This window comes from Thalassophryne amazonica, chromosome 20 (assembly GCF_902500255.1).
Source record: "Thalassophryne amazonica chromosome 20, fThaAma1.1, whole genome shotgun sequence".
Lineage (NCBI taxonomy): Eukaryota > Metazoa > Chordata > Actinopteri > Batrachoidiformes > Batrachoididae > Thalassophryne > Thalassophryne amazonica.
In genome coordinates, this window is record NC_047122.1 from 38,776,005 (window position 1) to 38,799,653 (window position 23,649).

Consider the following 23,649-nt stretch of genomic DNA (forward strand, 5'->3'; position numbering starts at 1 on the left):
TTTGCTGTCAGTTTCTTTGGAAATTCAGGGCACTCTATGATTTTCTTGACTTGCGGTCCAATGAAAACACCAGCTTTCACTTTTGCCTCTGACAGCTTTGGGAAAAAGTCTCGAAAATACTTGAATGCTGCAGACTCTTTGTCAAGCGCTGTGACAAACTGTTTCATGAGACCCAGTTTGATGTGCAGAGGAGGGAACAAAACCTTGTGAGGATCCACCAATGGCTCATGTTTAATGTTACAGCTTCCAACTGAGAATTCAGTCCTTTCAGGCCATTGCTTCCGGTGATAATGTGCTGCCCTGTCTCTACTGTCCCAAAGGCAGAGAAAACAGGGAAACTTGGCGAAACCTCTCTGGAGTCCTATCAAAAATGCCACCATTTTGAAGTCCCCAGTGACTTCCCATCCATACTCATAGTTCAAAGCTTCCAGCAGATATTTGACACTGTAATCCTCCTTGAGATGTGCTGAATGAGCCAAAGGAAGTGATGAATACTTCTTCCCATTGTGCAGTAGCACAGTCTTCAGGCTTCTGGATGAGCTATCAATGAAGAGTCTCCACTCATTTGGATTACATGCAATTCCAATTGCATTGAACAGTCCTGAAATGTCACAACAATAGCACAAACTCGTCCTTGGCAAAGAAGCTAGAGAAAAGTTGGTGACGTCTTCTTTGGCTTGTTACCTGCACACTTTTCATCCAACAAGTCCCACTCCTTCAGCCTTGAGATCAAAAGCTCAGCATTTGTCTTTGTCAATCCAAGATATCTGAGGTAATTCAGATCTCCTTGACTTGGGAAGTAAGGATTCCTCTCACAAACTGTATCTGTAATATCCCACTTGATATTACAGGCCACTTCACTGTTCTCCCCATCCTTTGATTCAGTGCTTTCTTCTTCTGATGGTTGTTTTCTTTCTGGAGGTGAAGGTACAGGAAGCTCAGCACTATGTGGCACTGGTGAAATGGAAGATGGAATTTCAGGATAAGGAATAGCAGGTGCATTCTACCCACTTTGGCGTTTGGAAGGATCCACCATGCAGAAGTAGTAGTTGGTTGAGTGGTCAGTGGGTTCACGCCATATTCTTGGAACTGCAAACTTCACTGCTCTCTTCTCCCCTCTGTTTTTCTTTGATTAAAGAGTGAAATATTCATGAACAAAGGAGATTCTTCAAACCTCAGTAAATTACTCTCCTGTTCTTGAAAGTTCTTGCTCAAGCTGTACAAATGAGGAAGGTTTTCATAAATATAATTACTTTGTCAACATTGTATTATGTTTGAAATGTTTGAACCCTTTTGACATGATCACAAAAAGAAAATATGATGACCACAACTCTGACAAATGGACTTAACTTTTCCAGAAATTAGTGGGTGAACACTCAGTGAATGCGAAAACTGGTTAATTTGTGATTTCATTGTCCTGACCACAAAACCAAAGTTTGGAGGTCAAGATCACTTTTCTCTTCCGATTGGTTGTGAAGAAATGGGAAATTATGGTTTTAACCCAGGAACAAGACAAAAGTGAAAATTTGTTAATGGCAGTCCACAAGATACCAAATACCAGATATATACAGTTGTATACAGAAGTTTGGGCACCCCTGATAATTTTCCTGATTTTCCTTTATAAATCACTAGTTGTTTGGATCAGAAATTTCAGTTAAAAATATCATATAGCAGATAAACAGCGATATTTGAGAAGTGAAATGAAATTTATAGGATTTACAGAACGTGTGCAATAATTCTTTAAACAAAATTAGCTAGGTGGATAAATTTGGGCACTCCAACAGAAAAAATACATCAATATTTAGTAGATCCTCCTTTTGCAGAAATAACAGCCTCTAAATGCTTTCTATAGCATCCAAATAGAGTATGGATTCTGGTTGAAGGTATTTTGGACCATTCTTCTTTACAAAACATCTCCAGTTCAGTCAGGTTTGTTGGTTTACGAGCATGGACAGACCGCTTAAAATCACACCACTGATTATCAATAATATTCAGGTCTGGGGACTGAGATGGCCATTCCAGAACATTGTACTTGTTCCTCTGCATGAATGCCTTAGTAGATTTTGAGCACTGTTTACAGTCGTTGTGTTGTTGAAAGATCCAGCAACTTCAACTGTCACTGATTCATGAACATTGTTCTCAAGAATCTGCTGATATTGACTGGAATCCATGTGACCCTCAACTTTAACAAGATTCCCAGTACCTGCACTGGCCACACAGCCCCACAGCATGATGGAACCACCTCCAAATTTTACTGTAGGTAGCAAGTGTTTTTCTTGGAATGCTGTGTTCTTTTTCAGCCATGCATACCACCCCTTGTTATGTCCAAATAGAGTGGTCCCTCATTTATCGCAGGAGTTACGTTCTAAAAATAACCCGTAAAGTAGTCAGCGTTATTTTTTACAATTATTATAGATGTTTTAAGGCTGTAAAACCCCTCACTACACACTTTATACACTTTTCTCAAACAGGCATTAACATTTTCTCACTTTCCTTTCCTGTGTAAACACTCTCAAAGTTCAAACCTTTGTAGAAAAATAGGACCAACCTGTTTTCAGGCCCAAACATTTGTTTGAGAAATAAAAATAGAACGTTTTCCTATAAATAATTATGATGGCGTTTAGAACTAACAAATTTAATTTTAACGATCAACCTACGAGGTTGGACACATAAGAAATTATTAATATTGACTGTATTTCACAGTTCCTCTGATCGTGCCTCTTCGTCCTGGCGCCGCTCCACTGTCGCGTCTTTTTCCACTAAGTGACACCTCGGTGCAGGTGTCTTTTTCCGAGTGAAGAACACAGTTATGGGTAGTTGTTGGTGCTCTTTTTCTTCTGGGCGAGAAGATTCTTATAAACAGACACGCAGAACGGTGCCGCGACCAGCCTGCTTGATGAGGACGCACAACAACAAAAAAAAGCATGCAAAATTGGACTAACAAAATCCGCAAAACTGTGAGGCCGCGAAAGGTGAACCGCGTTATAGCGAGGGACCACTGTAACTCAGTTTTAGTTTCATCAGTCCACAGTACATTATTCCAAAATGAAGCTGGCTTGTCCAAATGTGCTTTAGTATACCTCAAGCGACTCTGTTTTTGGTGTGTACGCAGAAAAGGCTTCCTCTGCATTACAGCATCATACAGCATCTCCTTGTGCAAAGTGCGCTGTATAGTTGAACGATGCACAGAGACACTATCTGCAGCAAGATCATGTTGTAGGTCTTTGGAGCAGGTCTGTGGGTTGACTATGACTGTTCTCACCATCCTTCGCTTCAGCTTATCTGAGATTTTTCTTGACCTGCCACTTCGGGCATTAACTAGCACTGTGCCTGTGGTCTTCCATGTCCTCACTAGGTTCCTCACAGTGGAAACTGACAACTGAAATCCCCGAGATAGCTTTTTGTATCCTCCCCCTAAACCATGATGTTGAACAAACTTTGTTTTCAGGTCATTTGAGAGTTGTTTAGACGCCCCCATGTTGCCACTCATTAGCAGAGATGCAAAGAGGGGAAACATTTGCAAATGGCCACCTTAAATACCCTTTATCATGATTGGATTCACCTGTGTAAGGAGATCAAGGGTCAATGAGCTTACCAAACCAATTTTTTGTTCCAATAATTAGTGTTAAAAGTATTCAAGTCAATAAAATGACAAGGATACCCAAATTTATGCACCTGCCCAATTTTGTTTAAATAATTATTACACACTTTCTGTAAATACTATAAACTTCATTTCACTTCTCAAATATCAGTGCGTTTGTCTGCTATATGATATATTTAACTGAAATTTCTGATCCAGACAACCAATGATTTATAAAGGAAAACCATGAAAATTATCAGCGGTGCCCAAACTTTTGCATAAAATTGTATATAAAAAAGTCTGCACAAAAATCGTAAAGGAACTGCTGCAGTTTGTGGACAGCAGGCATGTCTGGCTTAAAACTAAAGCAACATAGTCTAGTTCTGAAACCACTCACTGAGCCCAAAAGAACAAAATAATATATACGACAAACAAACAGCTGTTTCAGAAACACTGACTGGGAGCTTATACTGGGGGATGCTTAACAGCAATAGCCATTTTAGACTCCCTGTAAAGCTTATCAAAGAATTTTCACTAAAAATAAGAGATCATGTAACAATATTTTTTTGATTCTCTTACCGTTCCCTTGTTTTCCTTGGTCCCTGTTATTAGATATTGTTTTGAGGTACTCAGTTGACTTATCAAAAGCCACCAAATGCTTCTGCAAACGAATCTGGAGGTCTTTATCCAAGCAGTTCTTCACCAGGATTCTGTTCTCATAGGCCTTAACTAGATCTGCATTCACCACAGTTTTGAAGTCAGCAGTAGTGTGCGCCTTTGCAAAACGGCACGTGAAACTATAAGCACACTTCCCAAATGTGTCGTAGAGGTAGCAGTTTTCCCCAACGTCAGCCGGCTTGGTGGCCATGTAGTCTGCAACATCATGGCCATATTTGCATTTGTCTCCATAGGAGCATTCCTTATTATCCTGTATGGATGAAAAAAAGTCATAACTAATATGTCGAGAGACACAAATATCAAACTGCATTCTGAAGCAAATTTACAAATGTTATGTGGGTTGATACCTGCATGACAGACTGACACATCCGTTGGTCATATTTTGGGAGCCTCATCTGTCGCCATGATTTACAATGGCGTTGTACATGTTTATCTTTCTTCTTTTTTTCCTCAGTGTCCAGTTTGATCTTTTTTGACTCCGGCTCTTCCACACATGGCTCCCGAGCTGTCCCATTATCACTATCCTTTTCTTTGTTTGGACACTGCCACTCTGCATCTAAGAATTCATGAAACTTTTCTTTGGTTGTCAGGAATCTGCAAGTACCACAAGAAGACATTAATGTGATTGCAGTTTGGCAGTAAGACTACTTTACATACCACATTACTCCCTGAAAAAAGTATGTGCTAACAGTACTGCAAGAGATGTTACAACATCATGGTTTAGGCTGATAATGACACCTTAACACAATGGTTAATATCTTGTGATTTATGGCCTTATGGCCTTTTCACTTTCATACAGGAACCGCAAAGATCAAATGAGATATGTCCTCCTGTAATATGTCAAGAAATGGTGCCAAATGCAGCATTTTCATTACATTTTTATACAACCTCTCAATAATCAAAATGATAAATGTTGCGACTACACGCTATTTTATTTACTCACTCCAGCTTGACAGATGCTTCACCTCTTGATGCTCCATCAGCCCGCTTGGCCACAGATTCCTCAGTCATCATTTCCATCACTTCATAGGCTCTCTCCACTTATTCCTGTTAAATGTGGGGATACATTATTTCATAGATTTGACACAAACAGATATCATTTAGGTCATTTTATTCGTAAAATTCCAGTGTCACATTTCTCATTTTCTGTTTGTATCACTGTAAATTTTGATTTTGGACGCCTGTTGGACTAAAGTAATTTGTCTGACCAAAACTTAAACGAGCATTTATACATATCCACACAGCAAAGGAAGGAGGAGTGAGGTTTGTTTACTATTTTTTAACTTGTGAATATGATTGCCAAAGAGGTTCCAGCGTCTGAACCAGTCTCAGCTGCTTAGCAACTTCACAAAAAAAAAAAAAAAAAAAAAAAAAGTCCCTTCAGCTGATTTTGAGTATGGCTCTGGTTTAGGGTATAATTTTCATAAAATACGTAAAACATTCAGAAATGTAAATAATATTTCAGCTTCTGGACTTCTTGTGAGCATGTGTGAGTCTTATGCAGTAGCACAATTCTGATATGTTACAGGTCAAATTCAGGAATAGTTTAGACTGGCAATATGCATGGAACACATAGAAACTAAATGGTTTATAACTAAATTATAAGTAATTTGATAGAAACAAAAAAAATGTTAAAATATTTCCATAGAGAAAAAGCCAATGTGCTCATCATCATGTTTTACTGGCCGTTGCTATAGATATGGTACTGCACATAAACCGTTAATTGTGATTAGTACAGCACCTATTGTTATTTAAATTACCCAATGTCACCATTCACACAAAACCTTAAGCAAAGAGAACAGACTACCAAGAGATGCACTTTAGTCAATATGGCACTGTGGAACCACTGCCGCCATCTTGGACTGCTGATGATAACATCAGCATTCACGACAGTGTAATTTAACATGCTTTTTGTCTTGATGGATCATTGTTGGACTTTATTTTCACTGCAGCAGAATACTGAAGACACGATGAATAGCCGTGGTGAACGCTGAGACTGTTGTGACTCATCAAGTAATTACAGAAAAGACTTTCACCTCTTAAAATGAGTGATTTATTTTCTGCTTCTAGGTGGCTGAGAAACACACCCAGAGCAAACACAGAGGGACTTCTTTAAGAAACACTGTGGTTATTCACATGCAATTCCACGATAAGGAATTAAAGTACTTCCAGACATCTTATGTGGATAAATTTTCATCAAGCTGTCATTTTTAACTCGCAGAGAAGCAACAACAACAGCAGCACAGATTTTAAAACTTCATTTACTCTGTGTTCTGCCAACAGGTGTCCTTCAAATGATGTAAATTTCATTTTTGTTAAAATACAGGACCTAACAATTTTTCCTATTCACTGGCCGTGGATTTGTTTAATGGACATTAAAAGCTTCGGTTCAGAAAACTCGCACTCTAATAACCAACGTGAAGCAACACAAATGCAAAGTAAAGCATAATATTCCAACGTCAGCTTTGATTTCTGAGGAAGTGTCACAGTGCTGTCAATACATCAGATCATCATTTTATGGATGTATACAGTTCGCATGAACAGCTTGGTTTGTCTGTGGCATATATTCAATTATCTGTAATATGCTTTATCTTTGTGATGTCAAACTATATTCAATACATCAGACTTGACACCATAAGTGAAAGTGACTGGACAGTTGAAATGTTGGCTCATTACACGTTATGAACCTACTAAGGCTACTCATGTATTAATGTACTTACACTTTACTTATTCAAAGTATCAAATTTGTTGTGAAAGTGTAGGAACACAGACCCACAACAGGGGGCGCAAATGAACGGACAATGGAGAAGGTAAATAACAAGGTTTTACTGTTGTGGAACGTGCACAACCAATACAACAATTGACAATTTGGGGTTAAACCGAATTCCACTGGTGTCGTGTGGGCAGGCTCGAAGGTAGGAGACGTCCGTCCAAGTCGAACCGGAACCACCCAGATTTCCTCTGCCACCGAACCCTGGAAATACTGGAACCGCCAAGTCCCGAATTCCCAGGTGGCCACTGCCTCCGCTCGTCGGATCCGGTACTGCTGGCAAGAGAACAAACACACAGGAGTGGATGCGGCTGCACCCAGTAACACAGAGAGGGGAGAAGCTGTCTCCACCTCACGTCACAAAACTGCAGGAAGGTGAGTACTTATCTTTGAGTAGACAGCTGTCCTGCAATGCTCAGAAAAGGCAATATGATATAGCAGAGAATTGTTACCTCTATCTTAAGGCGATATCTCGGCACTGAGGTGGAGACGCCGTCCTGCTGATATACCTCCGTGCTGAGTGGAAACAGCTGTGTCCATTGATGGGTGACAGCTGTCACCCTGGCTGCTCCCGTAAGGCGGCAGCGCCCTCTGGTGCCTGGAGCCCGCACTCCAGGCAGGGCGCCCTCTTGTGGTGGTGGGCCAGCAGTACCTCCTCTTCTGGCGGCCCACACAACAGGACCCCCCCCTCAACGGGCGCCTCCTGGCGCACGGCCGGGCTTGTCCGGATGGCGACGGTAGAAGTCGGCCAGGAGGGCCGGGTCCAGGATGAAGCCCTTCTTCACCCAGGAGCGTTCCTCGGGACCGTACCCCTCCCAATCCACCAGGTACTGAAAACCCCGGCCCATTCGACGGACGTCGAGGAGCCGGCGCACAGTCCAAGCCGGTTCCCCGTCGATGATCCGGGCAGGAGGTGGTGCCGGACCTGGGGTGCAGAGGGGTGAGGTGTGGTGAGGCTTGATCCTTGACACGTGAAATACGGGGTGGATCCGCAGCGAGGCCGGAAGCTGGAGCCTCACTGCGGCGGGATTGATGACTTTGAGGATCTTGAAGGGACCGATGTATCGTTCTTGGAGTTTGGGGGAGTCCACTTGTAGGGGAATGTCCTTGGTGGACAACCACACTTCCTGCCCAGGACGATACTTGGGGGCCGGGGCCCGCCGCCGGTCTGCATGTTTCTTCGCCCTCGTCCGGGCCTTTAACAAAGCAGAGCGGGCGGCACGCCACACCCGACGGCACTTCCGTAGGTGGGCCTGGATCGAGGGCACACCGACCTCTCCCTCGACCACCGGAAACAAGGGGGGCTGATACCCCAAGCACACCTCAAACGGGGAGAGGCCGGTGGCGGATGACACTTGGCTGTTGTGGGCGTACTCGATCCAGGCCAGGTGGGTACTCCAGGCTGTCGGGTGCGCGGCTGTCACACAGCGTAGTGTCTGCTCCAATTCTTGGTTGGCCCGCTCTGCTTGCCCGTTGGTCTGGGGGTGATACCCGGACGAAAGGCTGACCGTGGCCCCCAGTTCCCGGCAGAAGCTCCTCCAAACGTGTGAGGTAAACTGGGGACCGCGATCGGAAACGATGTCTGATGGTATTCCATGCAGACGGACGACGTGGTGGACCAGGAGGTCCGCTGTCTCCTGGGCCGTTGGGAGCTTCGGGAGGGCCACGAAGTGGGCCGCCTTGGAGAAACGGTCCACTACCGAAAAGACGACGGTGTTGCCCTGGGACGGCGGGAGACCCGTGACAAAGTCCAAGCCGATGTGGGACCAGGGGCGATGAGGCACGGGCAGTGGCTGTAGCAGCCCTGAGGTCTTTCGGTGGTCGGCCTTGCCCCTGGCGCAGGTGGTACAGGCCTGGACGTAGTCCCGGACGTCGGCCTCCAGGGACGCCCACCAGAAGCGTTGCCGGACGACTGCCACGGTCCTTTGCACCCCAGGGTGACAGGAGAGCTTAGAACCGTGACAGAAGTCCAGGACTGCAGCCCTAGCCTCTGGTGGGACGTATAGTCTGTTCTTTGGTCCGTTTCCGGGGTCCGGGTCACGGGTCAGGGCCTCCCGGACGGTCTTCCCCACGTCCCAGGTGAGGGCGGCCACGATAGCGGACTCCGGGATGATGGGATCCGGGGGATCCGACGGTTCCGTTTTGACTTCGACTTCGTGCACCCGGGACAATGCATCCGATCTTTGATTCTTGGTCCCGGGACGGTAGGTAATCCGGAAGTCAAAACGGCCAAAGAACACTGACCAGCGGGCTTGCCTGGGGTTCAGCCGCTTGGCGGTCCTGATATACTCCAGGTTCCGATGGTCAGTGAAAACCGTGAATGGCACGGCTGTTCCCTCCAACAGATGTCTCCACTCTTCGAGGGCCTCTTTCACAGCAAGGAGTTCCCGATTGCCGACGTCATAATTCCGTTCAGCGGGGGTCAACCTGTGGGAAAAATAGGCACACGGGTGAAGAACCTTATCGGTCTTCCCGCTCTGGGAGGGCACCGCTCCTATCCCTGAGTCCGAGGCATCCACTTCAACCACTAACTGGCGGCTAGGATCGGGCTGCACCAGAACTGGTGCAGACGAAAAGCGCCGTTTCAACTCCTTGAACGCGGCTTCGCACCGATCCGACCAGGTGAAGGGGACTTTTGGTGAGGTCAGGGCTGTCAGGGGGCTAACTACCTGACTGTAGCCCTTAATGAACCTCCTGTAGAAATTAGCAAAGCCGAGGAACTGTTGCAGCTTCCTACGGCTTGTGGGTTGGGGCCAATCTCTCACCGCCGCAACCTTGGCCGGATCAGGGGCGACGGAGTCGGAGGAGATGATAAACCCCAGGAAGGACAAAGAAGTGCGGTGGAATTCACACTTCTCGCCCTTCACAAACAGGCGGTTCTCCAACAACCGCTGCAGGACCTGACGGACATGCCGGACATGAGTCTCAGGATCCGGGGAAAAGATGAGTATATCGTCTAGATACACGAAGACGAACCGGTGCAGGAAGTCCCGCAAGACATCGTTTACCAACGCTTGGAAAGTCGCGGGAGCATTAGTGAGACCGAACAGCATGACCAGGTACTCAAAATGACCTAACGGGGTGTTAAATGCCGTCTTCCATTCGTCTCCCTTCCGGATCCGAACCAAATGATACGCATTCCTAAGATCAAGCTTGGTGAAGATTGTGGCTCCATGCAAGGGGGTGAACACTGAATCCAACAAGGGCAACGGGTATCGGTTGCGAACCGTGATTTCGTTCAACCCCCTGTAATCAATGCATGGACGAAGCCCGTTGGATTTATGTATATATGGATATGTCAGTTATCACACATTCTTTTATTATACATTCTTCTAGTCTATATTCCTTATATTATACATTCTTTTATTAATACTTTAGTAATGGAAATAAACTCATTGTATCTGTTAGAAGTCTGCTGCTGACTTCTTGATGACCTCTTGATAAAGTATGTTACAAATGAATGATTACATGAGTTGTTTTTATCCTTGCAGTTAGAGAGAAAAAGGAACTTATGTGATGTCGCAAAGCGAGGTCAGAAGAGTTGATGTCCAAAACAACTTATCAAACCATTAAAAATATAATAAAATATAAAATAAATAATAAGGAATGAAAATGTTTGTATATGATCATATGAATTGCTTTTGTGCAAAAGAATTGTAAAGATTGAATATGATTCCAAAAGAAAGTATGCTGTATTGCAAATTGTGTTACTAGCTGTGTTGCCAAATGATGTTTCTACTGCACGCATGTGGTTTCAACCACAGGAAAGAACAAAAGGTTAACCGACATGTGCTGACTGAAGATAACACCTGAAGAACGGAGCCCAGGAGAGAAGTCCTGACCGCACCTTCCCCAAACCAGTAGCCTGAGGTCGCAGAAACCAGAAGTCGCAAATCTTGCTCAACTGTAGTTGCAAGACCTGTTTATGATTGCTCAACTGCTTATGCCACGTATGCTGACAACCGCACCTGTATGACGTCCTAATAAAAAGAGCGAGAGTGCAGCCAGAGTTTAGTGCAGTTTGGAGATTGTTAGAATAGTTTGTCTCTGTGCTGCACTCCTCGCGAGCATTTACAATTGAATTCTACTCTCTGACTCTTATTTGACTGTTGTGTCTTTCTCTGTTACAGTTTTATGATGTTTAGGTGGTTTTAAACCTAACATTACTTTGGTCCTTCGAGCCGGAGGTCAACATACCTGAAGGGTTCCAGCGGACGAGACTGACACCAGGAAAATCCTTGGCCAAGGTACCGAGACCCTTTGACGGGACTGGCTCGGTCCGCCGGCTGGGATCCGGAAGGTTGAAGACTAATCCGTGAGGGGAAGACAGCGGTTGAGTGAGTAGAATTTTAATTGAAAAACAAACTATAAGTATGTGTGGTGACAGGTAGTCACATAAACGGACAGGACAGTGAATAGTGACAGGAAGTCATGTTAAAACCCTGAGAATTCTAGACAATGTCAGGTAATGTTAAACGCAGTTAAACCCCGTAAGGGTGAACAGAATCCTCTAGTATCGAACTAGTTAAACTCTGTATTCGGAGGCACGGGCTCCTCTGGCGTCTAAATTAATACCGGTGAAAAAGTGTGACAGTGTAATAAAGGTGACTGAATGAGAGTGACGGGTCATTAGATCCTCCTCTATATAAAATTACGGGAAAGTAAACAGCGACCACTGGTCAGAGGCAGAGGCAAGGATTTCCCGCTTCCTTCGGGGAGGAGAAAGGGAACTCACTGGCTGGTGGAAAATTAAATTCGCTGTCCCGTAAGAAGCACATAACCAGTGTTTAGAACACTGTAGGTGTTGAAAACCCACTGGTCTAAATTTTATCTTTATAAAAACAAAAAAAAAAATAAAAATAACGTAAAAATGGGGAAGTCAAACAGTAAGACACAAAGGCAGGCTCCGCGGGACCGTCTAGGTAACAAAGATTGGAAATTTATGGAACAAAAAGATCCTACACATGTCTCATATTTAGACACATGGATTACAAAACATGGATTCGACGGCCAAATAAACAGACCATCATTGTCAAAATTAAGAGAATCTATTAAAAAGAAAAACAAAAATGATGAGTGGAAAATGATGAAGGAGGGATGGAACAAAATTATTGCATGGGAGGAAGCTGCAGATCAAAGACGAGAAGGTGAGAGGAAGAGTAGGGAGAAAGACAGGGAAAAACAAAACAAGACTGAAGGAGGAAATTCAGAAATTTTCTTGCACAAAAAGGAGGACGATGAAACCACCTGTCCACCCATAAGAGTGCAAGTGTATGTTGAAGAAAGACGCGGAGAAAAGGAACAGATAAATGACACCAAATCAGAATCAAAACAAACTGAAAAAATGACTGATTCTACAAAACCAAGTCTGTATCCAGACCTGGAGCAACAAACGGATGACAAACCACCAGCATATCACTCACCGCCGCCCCAGAGACCAGTTACAAGGTCCTTGACACGATCTCGAGAAATTCTGTCCCCTCCCAGTGCACCTGAAGCATCAGGGTGGGATTGGGTTAAACTAAAGGGCTCAAAATCACCACCCGTATACTCACTTGATGGTACAGAACAGTACCCCATGATACAAGTAGCTAATCCAAATGTGGCGGTGGATCAAAGACCTACACTTTTGGTCTACCGCACTTGGACAATGGACGACATAAAGTCCGCATTAACAGGGGTGGCGGATCCTCAAGAAGATGTTGAACAGTGCTGTCGAGATTTAGAAAACCTCCGTGGTTCATATAATTTAGATGGCACGGAGGTCCAGCAGGTTTATATGGGAGCTTTAAAGAAATACTGGGGGGTTGTAAAAGGGGATTGGTCACCTGCAAGTGGCGACGGCACAGCTTTACCACATAATAGCGACATACTGACCCAGCGAGTGACAGCGTTACAAAAACGAATCAAAGAAAAATTCAAAAAACAAGCTAATTATGCTGATATTAATCGTACTAAACAAAAAGACGATGAACCTTTTGAAGATTACAAGTTAAGAATGGAAAAGGTTTTCCGTGCAAACAGTGGTCTAGTACCAGAGCAGGAAGAAGGAGTATACGAACAACAACTCAAAAACGCCCTCCATCAAAACAGCAAACAGGGAGTTAAACATTGGATTGAAAAACACATGATAAATTTTCCCACATCCACGTTAGATAACTATGTTGACCATGCTATGCATGCTGATAAGGTCCAAAGTCAGAAGAAAAATACAGGGAAAACACCTGCTGTTTTCCTGGCTGACCTGACCGATGATCCAAACGAGGACCTCTATTATCAAAGAGGATACCCGGATCGTGGTCAACAAGGCCGAGGGAATTTCAAGGAAGATTTCAGGAAGGACGCCGACACATAGAACAGAGAGGTGGACCTCCACGTTGGAGTCAAAATAGCGACAGATTCAATGACAGGGGAAATCAGAAGAGACAGGACTTTCCACCACCAACAGGGCCGCGACAGTGTTGGATCTGTAATGAGGAAGGACACATCTCTCGGGACTGTCCTCGCAGAGGACAAAACACACATCAGAGTAAATGACTAACCGACCAATCACCAAAATTAGGTCTAGACATGCCTGTTGATCTTGATCTGCAGGAACTCATGTCAGTTGAAAGTGTCCGACCAGAAATAACGCTTTTGGTGAATGGACACTCTGTGTCCTTCTTGTGCGATTCAGGTGCCTGTAAGACAACCTGTAATGTGAAGATTCCTGGTGTCCATCGCGGAAGCGAAATATATTGGGTTCGATCAGCAAATGGGAAAATTACACCAGTCCCACTGTCTGACCCAATATGGCTGCGGGACCCTGAGGGACAATCATGTTACATGCCTATTTTACTGATGCCTGAATGTCCAGTTAATCTGTTGGGCAGAGATGGACTTTGTCAACTGAGACTAGCACTGGTGCCTCAGGGGAATAATATGATTGTGAAGCGAAAAAATGATTTACAACCTACAGATCTTAATGTCCTGACCACTGATGCAACTGATAAGTTTTATTACACATTGGATATTCCAAATGTTGAACCGCAAAACTTTGCTTCTTTACTCCTAAATTGGGGAAGGGACACCCTAACACAGGTCCAGGACGAAATGTCAGCAGAACAACTCCACATAACTATGTGGTACAAAAATACGCCAGGTCCCGACTTGCAATATGAAACCACCTTACGCACTCTTCCTACTCCACGACCGTTGGTGACCTATATCTACAGTGATGGGATCTCCAACGCGGCGTGCGGAGTGGAACAGTTATCGGACGCTGTGATGCATTTGTACAAACAAAGCGGGCCACCACACGTTTCCCTGTTCAAAGATTCTGTTGTCCCTTGGCATTGCTTATCAGCACTAGTGGACATGGGACAAAAAACCACCAATTGGGTGAGGAAAACTAGGGATATTTGGGAAAGCCCTCAGACAGGGTTGACTAGGACTCAAATTTATCTTCCAATCGACGCTCCTGTTGGAGTTCATACTGATGATAGCTCTGATGCATGAAATTTTGTACTAACTCAAGAAGAGCAGTCACTCCTTACGGAAGTACCGCCACATTTGTGGTCTTCAGGGCCAACTGATGTTGGACTAGTCAAGGGAGCACTACCTGTAGTCATCAGGCCAAAGACTGAATACAGACCTTGTATCAGACAATATCCATTAAAACCCGATGCATTGGAAGGCATCAAACCCGTCATAGCAGATCTTATTCAAGCAAAGGTCATTGTGGAGTGTCCTGATTCACCATGCAACACTCCAATTTTTCCGGTGAAAAAGGCAGCTCCTTCCACTGGTTGGAGAATGGTCCAGGACTTGCAGGCTGTTAATAATGCTGTAGTCCAGAGGGCACCTTGTGTACCTGACCCACATACATTGCTGAATTCTCTTCGACCTGATGCTACGTTCTTCACGGTTGTGGACATCAGCAATGCCTTTTTCTCCGTTCCTGTAGACAAGGATAGTCAGTTCTGGTTTGCTTTCACCTTTGCGGGAAAGCGATACACGTTTACTCGCCTACCGCAGGGCTATTGTGAAAGTCCCACAATTTATTTGCAAGTAATGTCTGCCAGCATGGCATCCTTTGTTCCACCAGGAAACAGTCAAATTCTCCTGTATGTTGATGATATTTTGCTGGTCTCACCCGATAAAACAACATGTGTAGGAGACACTCTTGCTCTATTATTCCACCTGGCGAAAGAAGGTCACAAAGTCAGTAAGAATAAATTGCAGTTGTGGAAAAATGAAGTAAAGTATTTGGGTCACAATTTGAGTTGTGAAGGACGAACAATCGTAGCAGACAGGAAAACAGCCATTCTACAGGCCCCCAAACCACTGACTAAACGACAAGTGATGTCCTTTTTGGGCCTGACAAACTATTGCAGAAGTTGGGTGCCTGACTATGCACAAATTGTGCACCCTTTAAACAGATTAATGTACACTGAAGACATTTCAATGAACACAACTGTTAAATGGACCTCTGAAGCAGAAGACGCATTTTCAAAAATAAAACAAGCATTAACCTCTGCAGCTGCTTTGGCACTTCCAAATTATAACAAAACTTTTGTACAAATGATTGACTGTAAGGGCCACTTTATGACTTCCGTACTCACACAGCAACATGGAACCAAACTCCGCCCAGTTGCGTACTACTCTGCCAAATTGGATAGTGTGGCTTGCGCCCTCCCCCATTGTGTACGTGCTGTTGTGGCAGCATCAATGGCTGTGGAATGCAGTGCTGGCGTAGTCCTCTTCCACCCACTAATCCTCAAAGTGCCACACGCAGTGTCGGCATTGCTGCTACAAACCAACATGACCTTTTTATCACCGGCACGCCATCTGTCTTGCATGGCCACGCTGCTGTCCCAACCGCATGTCACAATCGAACGATGCACCACACTGAATCCTGCAACTTTGATTCCACTTCCTGATGACGGGGAACCACATGACTGTCTAGATTCGACTCAGACTGTAGCAAAATCCAGACCGGACTTACAAGACACGCCCCTGACACTTGGCGATGTAGTTTTCGTGGATGGATCTTCTAGGAAGAATGATATGGGCATAACTTTAACAGGTTATGCTGTAGTCACAAATACTCGCGTTCTGCGAGCCGAGCGCCTGCCACCACATTTCTCGTCTCAGGCTGCAGAGCTAATTGCTCTCTCACATGCCTGCACCTTATATAAAGACAAACCAGTCACTGTTTACACTGACAGTCAATATGCATTTGCGTCCGTTCATGTATTTGCTCAACATTGGAAAAACAGGGGGATGGTGACCTCCACTGGTAAACCTGTCACACATGGAGAACAACTAAACCGCCTCCTGGCTGCTGTTCAGTTACCCTCCAAAATTGCAGTATGCAAATGTGCAGCTCACACAGGGAAATCTGACTCTGTATCTCAAGGAAATCATTATGCAGATATTTCTGCAAAGGCTGCTGCAGCAGGAGAGCTTAGTGTACTCCATGTTGACCCAGTACAGGACGTCACACTTCCTGTTGACAAACACAGTTTATCTTCTCAAGTTCTCTCTGATATGCAACATCAGAGTTCAGATGTAGAAAAGGACTTATGGACTAAACGCGGAGCTACTATCCGTGATGGCATTTATTGCTGACCATTGGGGAAACCCATTTTACCTAAAAATTTGTATAGATGGGCTGCCATATTGAGCCATGGAATTTCTCATGTCTCCACAAGGGGGATGATGAGCCAGATTAATGCCATCTATACAACCTTTGGATTTAACACGTACTCTAAACATTTTTGCAGAGCATGTCTCACGTGTGCCAAACACAACTCCCAAGGCAATTTGAGACCTAAAAGAGGAAAATTTCCCACTCCACAATATCCTTTTCAGGTTATACATATGGACTACATTCAACTAAGTAAAAGTGAGGGCAAAGAATATTGTTTAGTAATTGTGGATGCCTTTTCCAAATGGGTAGAACTTTTTCCAACCAAACGACCTGATGCATTGACTGTAGCCAAATCGTTATGCAAAAACATCATACCCCGCTATGGCATACCTGAACGAATCTATAGTGATAATGGCGCTCATTTTGTAAATGAAGTCATTAAAAACATAGGAACTATGTTTTGCATTGAACTAAAAAACCACTGTGCGTACCACCCTCAGAGCGCAGGATTAGTAGAAAGAACAAATGGAACAGTAAAAAACCGACTCAAAAAGACAATGGAAGAAACAGGGAGACCATGGACTCAGTGTCTTGAACTAGTACAGCTGTACATGAACATCACTAGTACTATAGGATTGACACCATTTGAGACCCTTTTTGGAAGACCATTTAAATTGCCTCACTTTAAAAGTCCCTGGGACATAGAAGATGAACCTAACCTAGCAGATTATATGAGAAAAATGCTCGAAAAACAGAAAACACCCACTGACGAAGAAACCCCCATCTCTCCACAGGACGACCTGTTGGTGAAACCGGGTGACTGGGTTCTAATCAGGAGCATCAAGAGGAAATGTTGGCATTCACCTAAGTGGGAAGGACCATATCAGGTCCTGTTGACAACCCCAACAGCCCTTAAAATAGCAGAGAGAGGAACTTGGGTACACCTCACACATGTTAAAAGGGTCATCTGGGCAAACCCGGTAATCAAGTAAGGGAAGTGAAGCAAAGTCTGGTAATAGTGTGGGATTCTGGTGTTAAGATCCAGGGTTGACACGAAAGCCAGTGAAGTTTTTACTGCCACTGACCTGAACTTAGGCTGACACCGGCTTTGACAAGATGGCCTTACCTAAACTGATGTGTATCACAGGAAGTATACAGGTGGTACTCCTGTTACTTATCTTTTGGGGATGGTACTCACGGATTTCACAACGGTACTCGTGTAAAAGAATACCCCTAAGGGGGAAATTGGCTGAAAATTGGACAATTGACACTGTAAATAGAACTGAACAGGTGATCCATGAGTATGATCCTACGGTTAACAATTATGATTATGACCCTGCAATTGATGATTATAATCGCAACAGAGTGAGACGCTCTTTTTGTAGGGGAGGATGTACTGGGACTGCTGGGGCCAGACAGTTCACTAATCCTTGCTCCCCGACTACAACTGATACAGTCATTACCAGAGACCTTTATGTCTGTTACAATGCCACTCAGTTTGTTTCAAAAATTGTTATACCTTTTTCAATCATACGGGTGGGAGGACAGGCCACTCCAGAAATGAGTTCCGGCACTCACTGGAAATGGCATGAATGGTATCTCTCCAGTGTTGATTGGGACCAAGATTGGGGAACAATTTTTACGTATACTGGTAGTGACTGGACACCATATCCTACCACCCAGCATGCCAAAGAGTGGAAGCGTAGACTAACTCTGACTCGACATGATAACCATCTCCTGCTGTCGTTTAATACTACTGATCAGCCGCTTCTAGAAAAACCTCCCAGAATACACTCATATACAGAGGCATCTTGTTATCATTTAACATTATTTGTGTACAGGCCCGGTGTTTACACTGACCCACATACCGACTTCTCAATTTGTACTAACATAACAAAACGAACTGACTCTTCTCCGACGACACCCACAGCGGTAGGACTGTCATTGGGTCCACAAACGTCTGTGACAAAAATTCAGATCATAAATGGGAAAATTGAAACCGATGATTGGTTTTTGGTGACCACAGGAATTAGTGGACAAAGAAACAATTGGTTGCTCATGGCAGAGCAGGCAGCAAAACCTGCCAAAAAAGACTGTGTAGTGTGCTTAGGGCCTCGTCCAATACTGCGTGTAGTACCAGCCCCTTTGACCTCCGATTGTTTGCTTGAAATTATGGTGAACACGTTCATTCCTTTAAATCACAGGTGCATAAGTTGGGATACCATCTATCCTGTGGCCAACATGGCCAAAAATAAACCCCTGTTCTCTGAAGATGTGGCAGAGGGAAATTTTACCTGTGTTAAGCTTCCAGGTACTGGTCAAAAGTTAGGGGAACTAAATGAGACCGTGTGGTGTAGCCACACTCTCACACCACCAAGCCCTTTTAAACCCATTGCTAGAAGCGATGTGTGGTGGTGGTGTGGAGATAATAGGATTTTTGATAGATTACCAAACGATGCCTCGGGTCACTGTACTCTAGTATCATTCCTTTTGCCTGTACAAGTGTTGCCCATGACTGGTGAAGAACTAACTTTAAATGCCAAAGCAGTCGTCCCTGAACATTGGACCCGCACTAAGCGAAACGCATGGAAGACTGCTGGAGATCCAACTTACACTGACGCCATAGGGGTCCCTAGAGGGGTTCCAGATGAGTATAAATTAGCTGATCAGATCGCAGCTGGTTTTGAATCCTCTATTTGTTGGTGGTGTACTGTTAACAAAAATGTAGATAGGATCAATTACATCCATTACAATGTTCAAAGATTAAGCAATTGGACTGAGGAAGGATTCCGAGCAGTGCGCTCCCAACTAGCCGCCACATCCTTGATGGCATTCCAGAACCGCATAGCCCTTGACATGCTGTTGGCTGAAAAGGGTGGGGTTTGCGCCATGTTTGGAGAACAGTGTTGTACGTTCATTCCAAACAATACAGCGGCTAATGGCAGCCTGACCCTGGCTATCGAGGGTCTGCGCACCCTGAATCATAAAATGAAGGAGCACAGCGGAGTTAACACTGCGTTTTGGGACTCGTGGTTGGATATGTTTGGGAGATATCGCACGTTAGTCTCATCTGCACTCATCTCTATTGCTGTCTTTGCTGCTATTTTGACCTTGTGTGGATGTTGTTGTATACCCTGTCTACGATCTCTAATCACTAGAATGATCACCACTGCTATCTCACCAGCAGGAAAAGACAATGCTCAGATGTACCCCCTCTTAGGAGACAACCCTGACACAGATGATAAAGAAGGCTGCTGTCATGATGACTTTGATGACAGCGTGCACTTGCCCGACCTGTTCCCAGACCCAGGTGACTACGGTGAACCTGATGACGACAATGACCTCCAAGCCTCCCGAGTGTAAATGCACCCTTACCACTGTTGGATGATCCCACAACTGAAAATCTGAAAAGAAGTGGTTGTTGGAATAAATTTTGTTCATGGGTGAATGTTCTATACCGTAAGAATGCATGATAAACAGGGGGGAAATGTTGGATTTATGTATATATGGATATGTCAGTTATCACACATTCTTTTATTATACATTCTTCTAGTCTATATTCCTTATATTATACATTCTTTTATTAATACTTTAGTAATGGAAATAAACTCATTGTATCTGTTAGAAGTCTGTTGCTGACTTCTTGATGACCTCTTGATAAAGTATGTTACAAATGAATGATTACATGAGTTGTTTTTATCCTTGCAGTTAGAGAGAAAAAGGAACTTATGTGATGTCGCAAAGCGAGGTCAGAAGAGTTGATGTCCAAAACAACTTATCAAACCATTAAAAATATAATAAAATATAAAATAAATAATAAGGAATGAAAATGTTTGTATATGATCATATGAATTGCTTTTGTGCAAAAGAATTGTAAAGATTGAATATGATTCCAAAAGAAAGTATGCTGTATTGCAAATTGTGTTACTAGCTGTGTTGCCAAATGATGTTTCTACTGCACGCATGTGGTTTCAACCACAGGAAAGAACAAAAGGTTAACCGACATGTGCTGACTGAAGATAACACCTGAAGAACGGAGCCCAGGAGAGAAGTCCTGACCGCACCTTCCCCAAACCAGTAGCCTGAGGTCGCAGAAACCAGAAGTCGCAAATCTTGCTCAACTGTAGTTGCAAGACCTGTTTATGATTGCTCAACTGCTTATGCCACGTATGCTGACAACCGCACCTGTATGACGTCCTAATAAAAAGAGCGAGAGTGCAGCCAGAGTTTAGTGCAGTTTGGAGATTGTTAGAATAGTTTGTCTCTGTGCTGCACTCCTCGTGAGCATTTACAATTGAATTCTACTCTCTGACTCTTATTTGACTGTTGTGTCTTTCTCTGTTACAGTTTTATGATGTTTAGGTGGTTTTAAACCTAACATTTTTTACCCACAAAAAAGAAACCCGCACCCATCGGAGAGGTGGAATTCCGGATCAACCCGGCGGCTAATGAGTCCCGGATGTAGGTCTCCATAGCTTCGTCAGCAGGGGGAGCCGTAGGTGCACGGAGCGCAGGAACAGAGGAGCGTGGGGAGGGCGGAGCTCGGTCGGAACCGGAAGGGAGAGGGACGACGCGTGCCTGACCACGCCCTTCGCCTCGTTCCCGACGGCGTTCTTCTAACCGGTTGTCAAGTCGTATAACCAGATCGATGAGCCCATCTAAATCCCGCGGTTCGTTCTTCGCCACCAGATGCTCTTTTAGGACCAGTGACAGTCCGTTTACAAAGGCGGCGCGGAGGGCAGTGCTATTCCAGCCGGATCTCGCCGCCGCGATGCGGAAGGCGACTGCATAGGCAGCTGCGCTCCGACGCCCCTGTCTTATTGACAGTAGCGCGGTTGAAGCGGTCTCTCCTCTATTGGGATGGTCGAACACTGTTCTGAGCTCCCGCACAAACCCATCGTACGTGTGAAGGAGCCGTGAGTTCTGCTCCCAGAGCGCTGTAGCCCAAGCGCGTGCCTCCCCGCGAAGCAGGTTTATTACATAAGCTACTTTGCTAGCGTCAGTCGCGTACATCACGGGACGCTGTGCGAAGACGAGCGAACACTGCATCAAAAAATCCGCGCACGTCTCCACACAGCCTCCGTACGGTTCTGGAGGGCTTATGTATGCTTCTGGGGACGGAGGGAGGGGCCGTTGAACGACCAGAGGAACGTCACTATCACGCGCAGGATCCACGGGAGGGAGAGCCGCAGCGGCGCCCGGGGGGCGCGCTTCCACTTGTGCGGCGAGAGCCTCCACCCTGCGGTTTAGGAGAACATTCTGCTCGGTCATTAAATCCATCCGAGTAGTGAAAGCGGTGAGGATCCGCTGCAACTCACCGATTACCCCTCCCGAAGACGCCGACGCGCCCTGTTCTTCCATTGGCCGTTCAACAGCCGGTTGACGCCCCTCGGGATCCATGACGCTGGCCGAGATATCCTGTTGTGAAAGTGTAGGAACACGGACCCACAACAGGGGGCGCAAATGAACGGACAATGGAGAAGGTAAATAACAAGGTTTTACTGTTGTGGAACGTGCACAACCAATACAACAATTGACAATTTGGGGTTAAACCGAATTCCACTGGTGTCGTGTGGGCAGGCTCGAAGGTAGGAGACGTCCGTCCAAGTCGAACCGGAACCACCCAGATTTCCTCTGCCACCGAACCCTGGAAATACTGGAACCGCCAAGTCCCGAATTCCCAGGTGGCCACTGCCTCCGCTCGTCGGATCCGGTACTGCTGGCAAGAGAACAAACACACAGGAGTGGATGCGGCTGCACCCAGTAACACAGAGAGGGGAGAAGCTGTCTCCACCTCACGTCACAAAACTGCAGGAAGGTGAGTACTTATCTTTGAGTAGACAGCTGTCCTGCAATGCTCAGAAAAGGCAATATGATATAGCAGAGAATTGTTACCTCTATCTTAAGGCGATATCTCGGCACTGAGGTGGAGACGCCGTCCTGCTGATATACCTCCGTGCTGAGTGGAAACAGCTGTGTCCATTGATGGGTGACAGCTGTCACCCTGGCTGCTCCCGTAAGGCGGCAGCGCCCTCTGGTGCCTGGAGCCCGCACTCCAGGCAGGGCGCCCTCTTGTGGTGGTGGGCCAGCAGTACCTCCTCTTCTGGCGGCCCACACAACAAAATTATGAGGAAAAGACAAAAAGTTCACCCCAGAATGCAGGGAATACAGTCTTGCCCCAAATGAAGGAGTTCAAGTGCCTCAGGGTCTTGTTCACGAGAGGACAATGGAGTGTGAGATTGGCCGGCGAATCGGTGCAGCAGAGGCTGTATGGCATTCCCTCTACTGTACTGCTGTGACAAAACGGGAGCTGAGCCAAAAAGGTAAAGTTCTTGATCTACTGGACAATATTCTTTCGTACTCTCACCTATGATCATGAGGGTTGGGTCATGACCGAAAGAACTAGACTGCAGGTACAAGCGGCCAAAATGGGCTTCCTTAGGAGGGAGGCTGGTGTCTCCCTTAGAGACAGGGTGAGATGCTTGGTCATCCGTGGGGAGCTCGGAGTAGAGCCGCAGCTCCTTCGCATTGAAAGGAGCCAGCTGAGGTGGTTCAGTCATGTGGTAAGGATGGACCCTGGGCGCCTCCCTAGGGAGGCGTTCCAACATGTCCATCTGGGAGGAGACCCCTGGGAAGACCCAGGACTAGGTGGAGATATTATATCTCCACACTGGCTTGGGAATGCCTTGGGATCTCCCAATCAGGGGTGGTCAATGTGGCCCAGGAAAGGGAAGTCTGGGGTCCCCGGATAAGTGGTTGAAAATGAGTGAGATGACTGACTACTAGTTGAGCAAACACACCTGACTGAAAAAAATAAATGAGTATCTTTAATTTTATTGTTTCTTCCGTAAGTGGAAGAGGACTTACGACCCCAATGCCAATGAAGTTGAGACGTTGTGTAAAATGTAAATAAAAGAATACAATGATTTGCAAATCGTCTTCAACCTATATTCAACTGAATACACCAGAAAGTAGGGTGTCGGAAAA

At 45.2% G+C, this 23,649-nt stretch overlaps 1 protein-coding gene across 3 annotated transcripts in view; it reads right to left on the reverse strand.

The window, feature by feature from the left end:
• dus3l (dihydrouridine synthase 3-like (S. cerevisiae)) overlaps nucleotides 1-23,649 on the reverse strand; it is a 61,785-nt gene that overhangs the window by 34,771 nt on the left and 3,365 nt on the right. For all 3 annotated transcript variants that reach the window (XM_034160613.1, XM_034160612.1, XM_034160611.1), the window contains exons 2-4: nucleotides 5,202-5,305; nucleotides 4,606-4,852; nucleotides 4,160-4,508 (exon numbers count right to left, since the gene is read on the reverse strand). In XM_034160613.1, coding sequence (XP_034016504.1) covers nucleotides 4,160-4,508; nucleotides 4,606-4,852; nucleotides 5,202-5,278 — 673 coding nt within the window. In that variant the 5' untranslated portion in view covers nucleotides 5,279-5,305. The remainder of the gene's footprint in view (nucleotides 1-4,159; nucleotides 4,509-4,605; nucleotides 4,853-5,201; nucleotides 5,306-23,649) is intronic.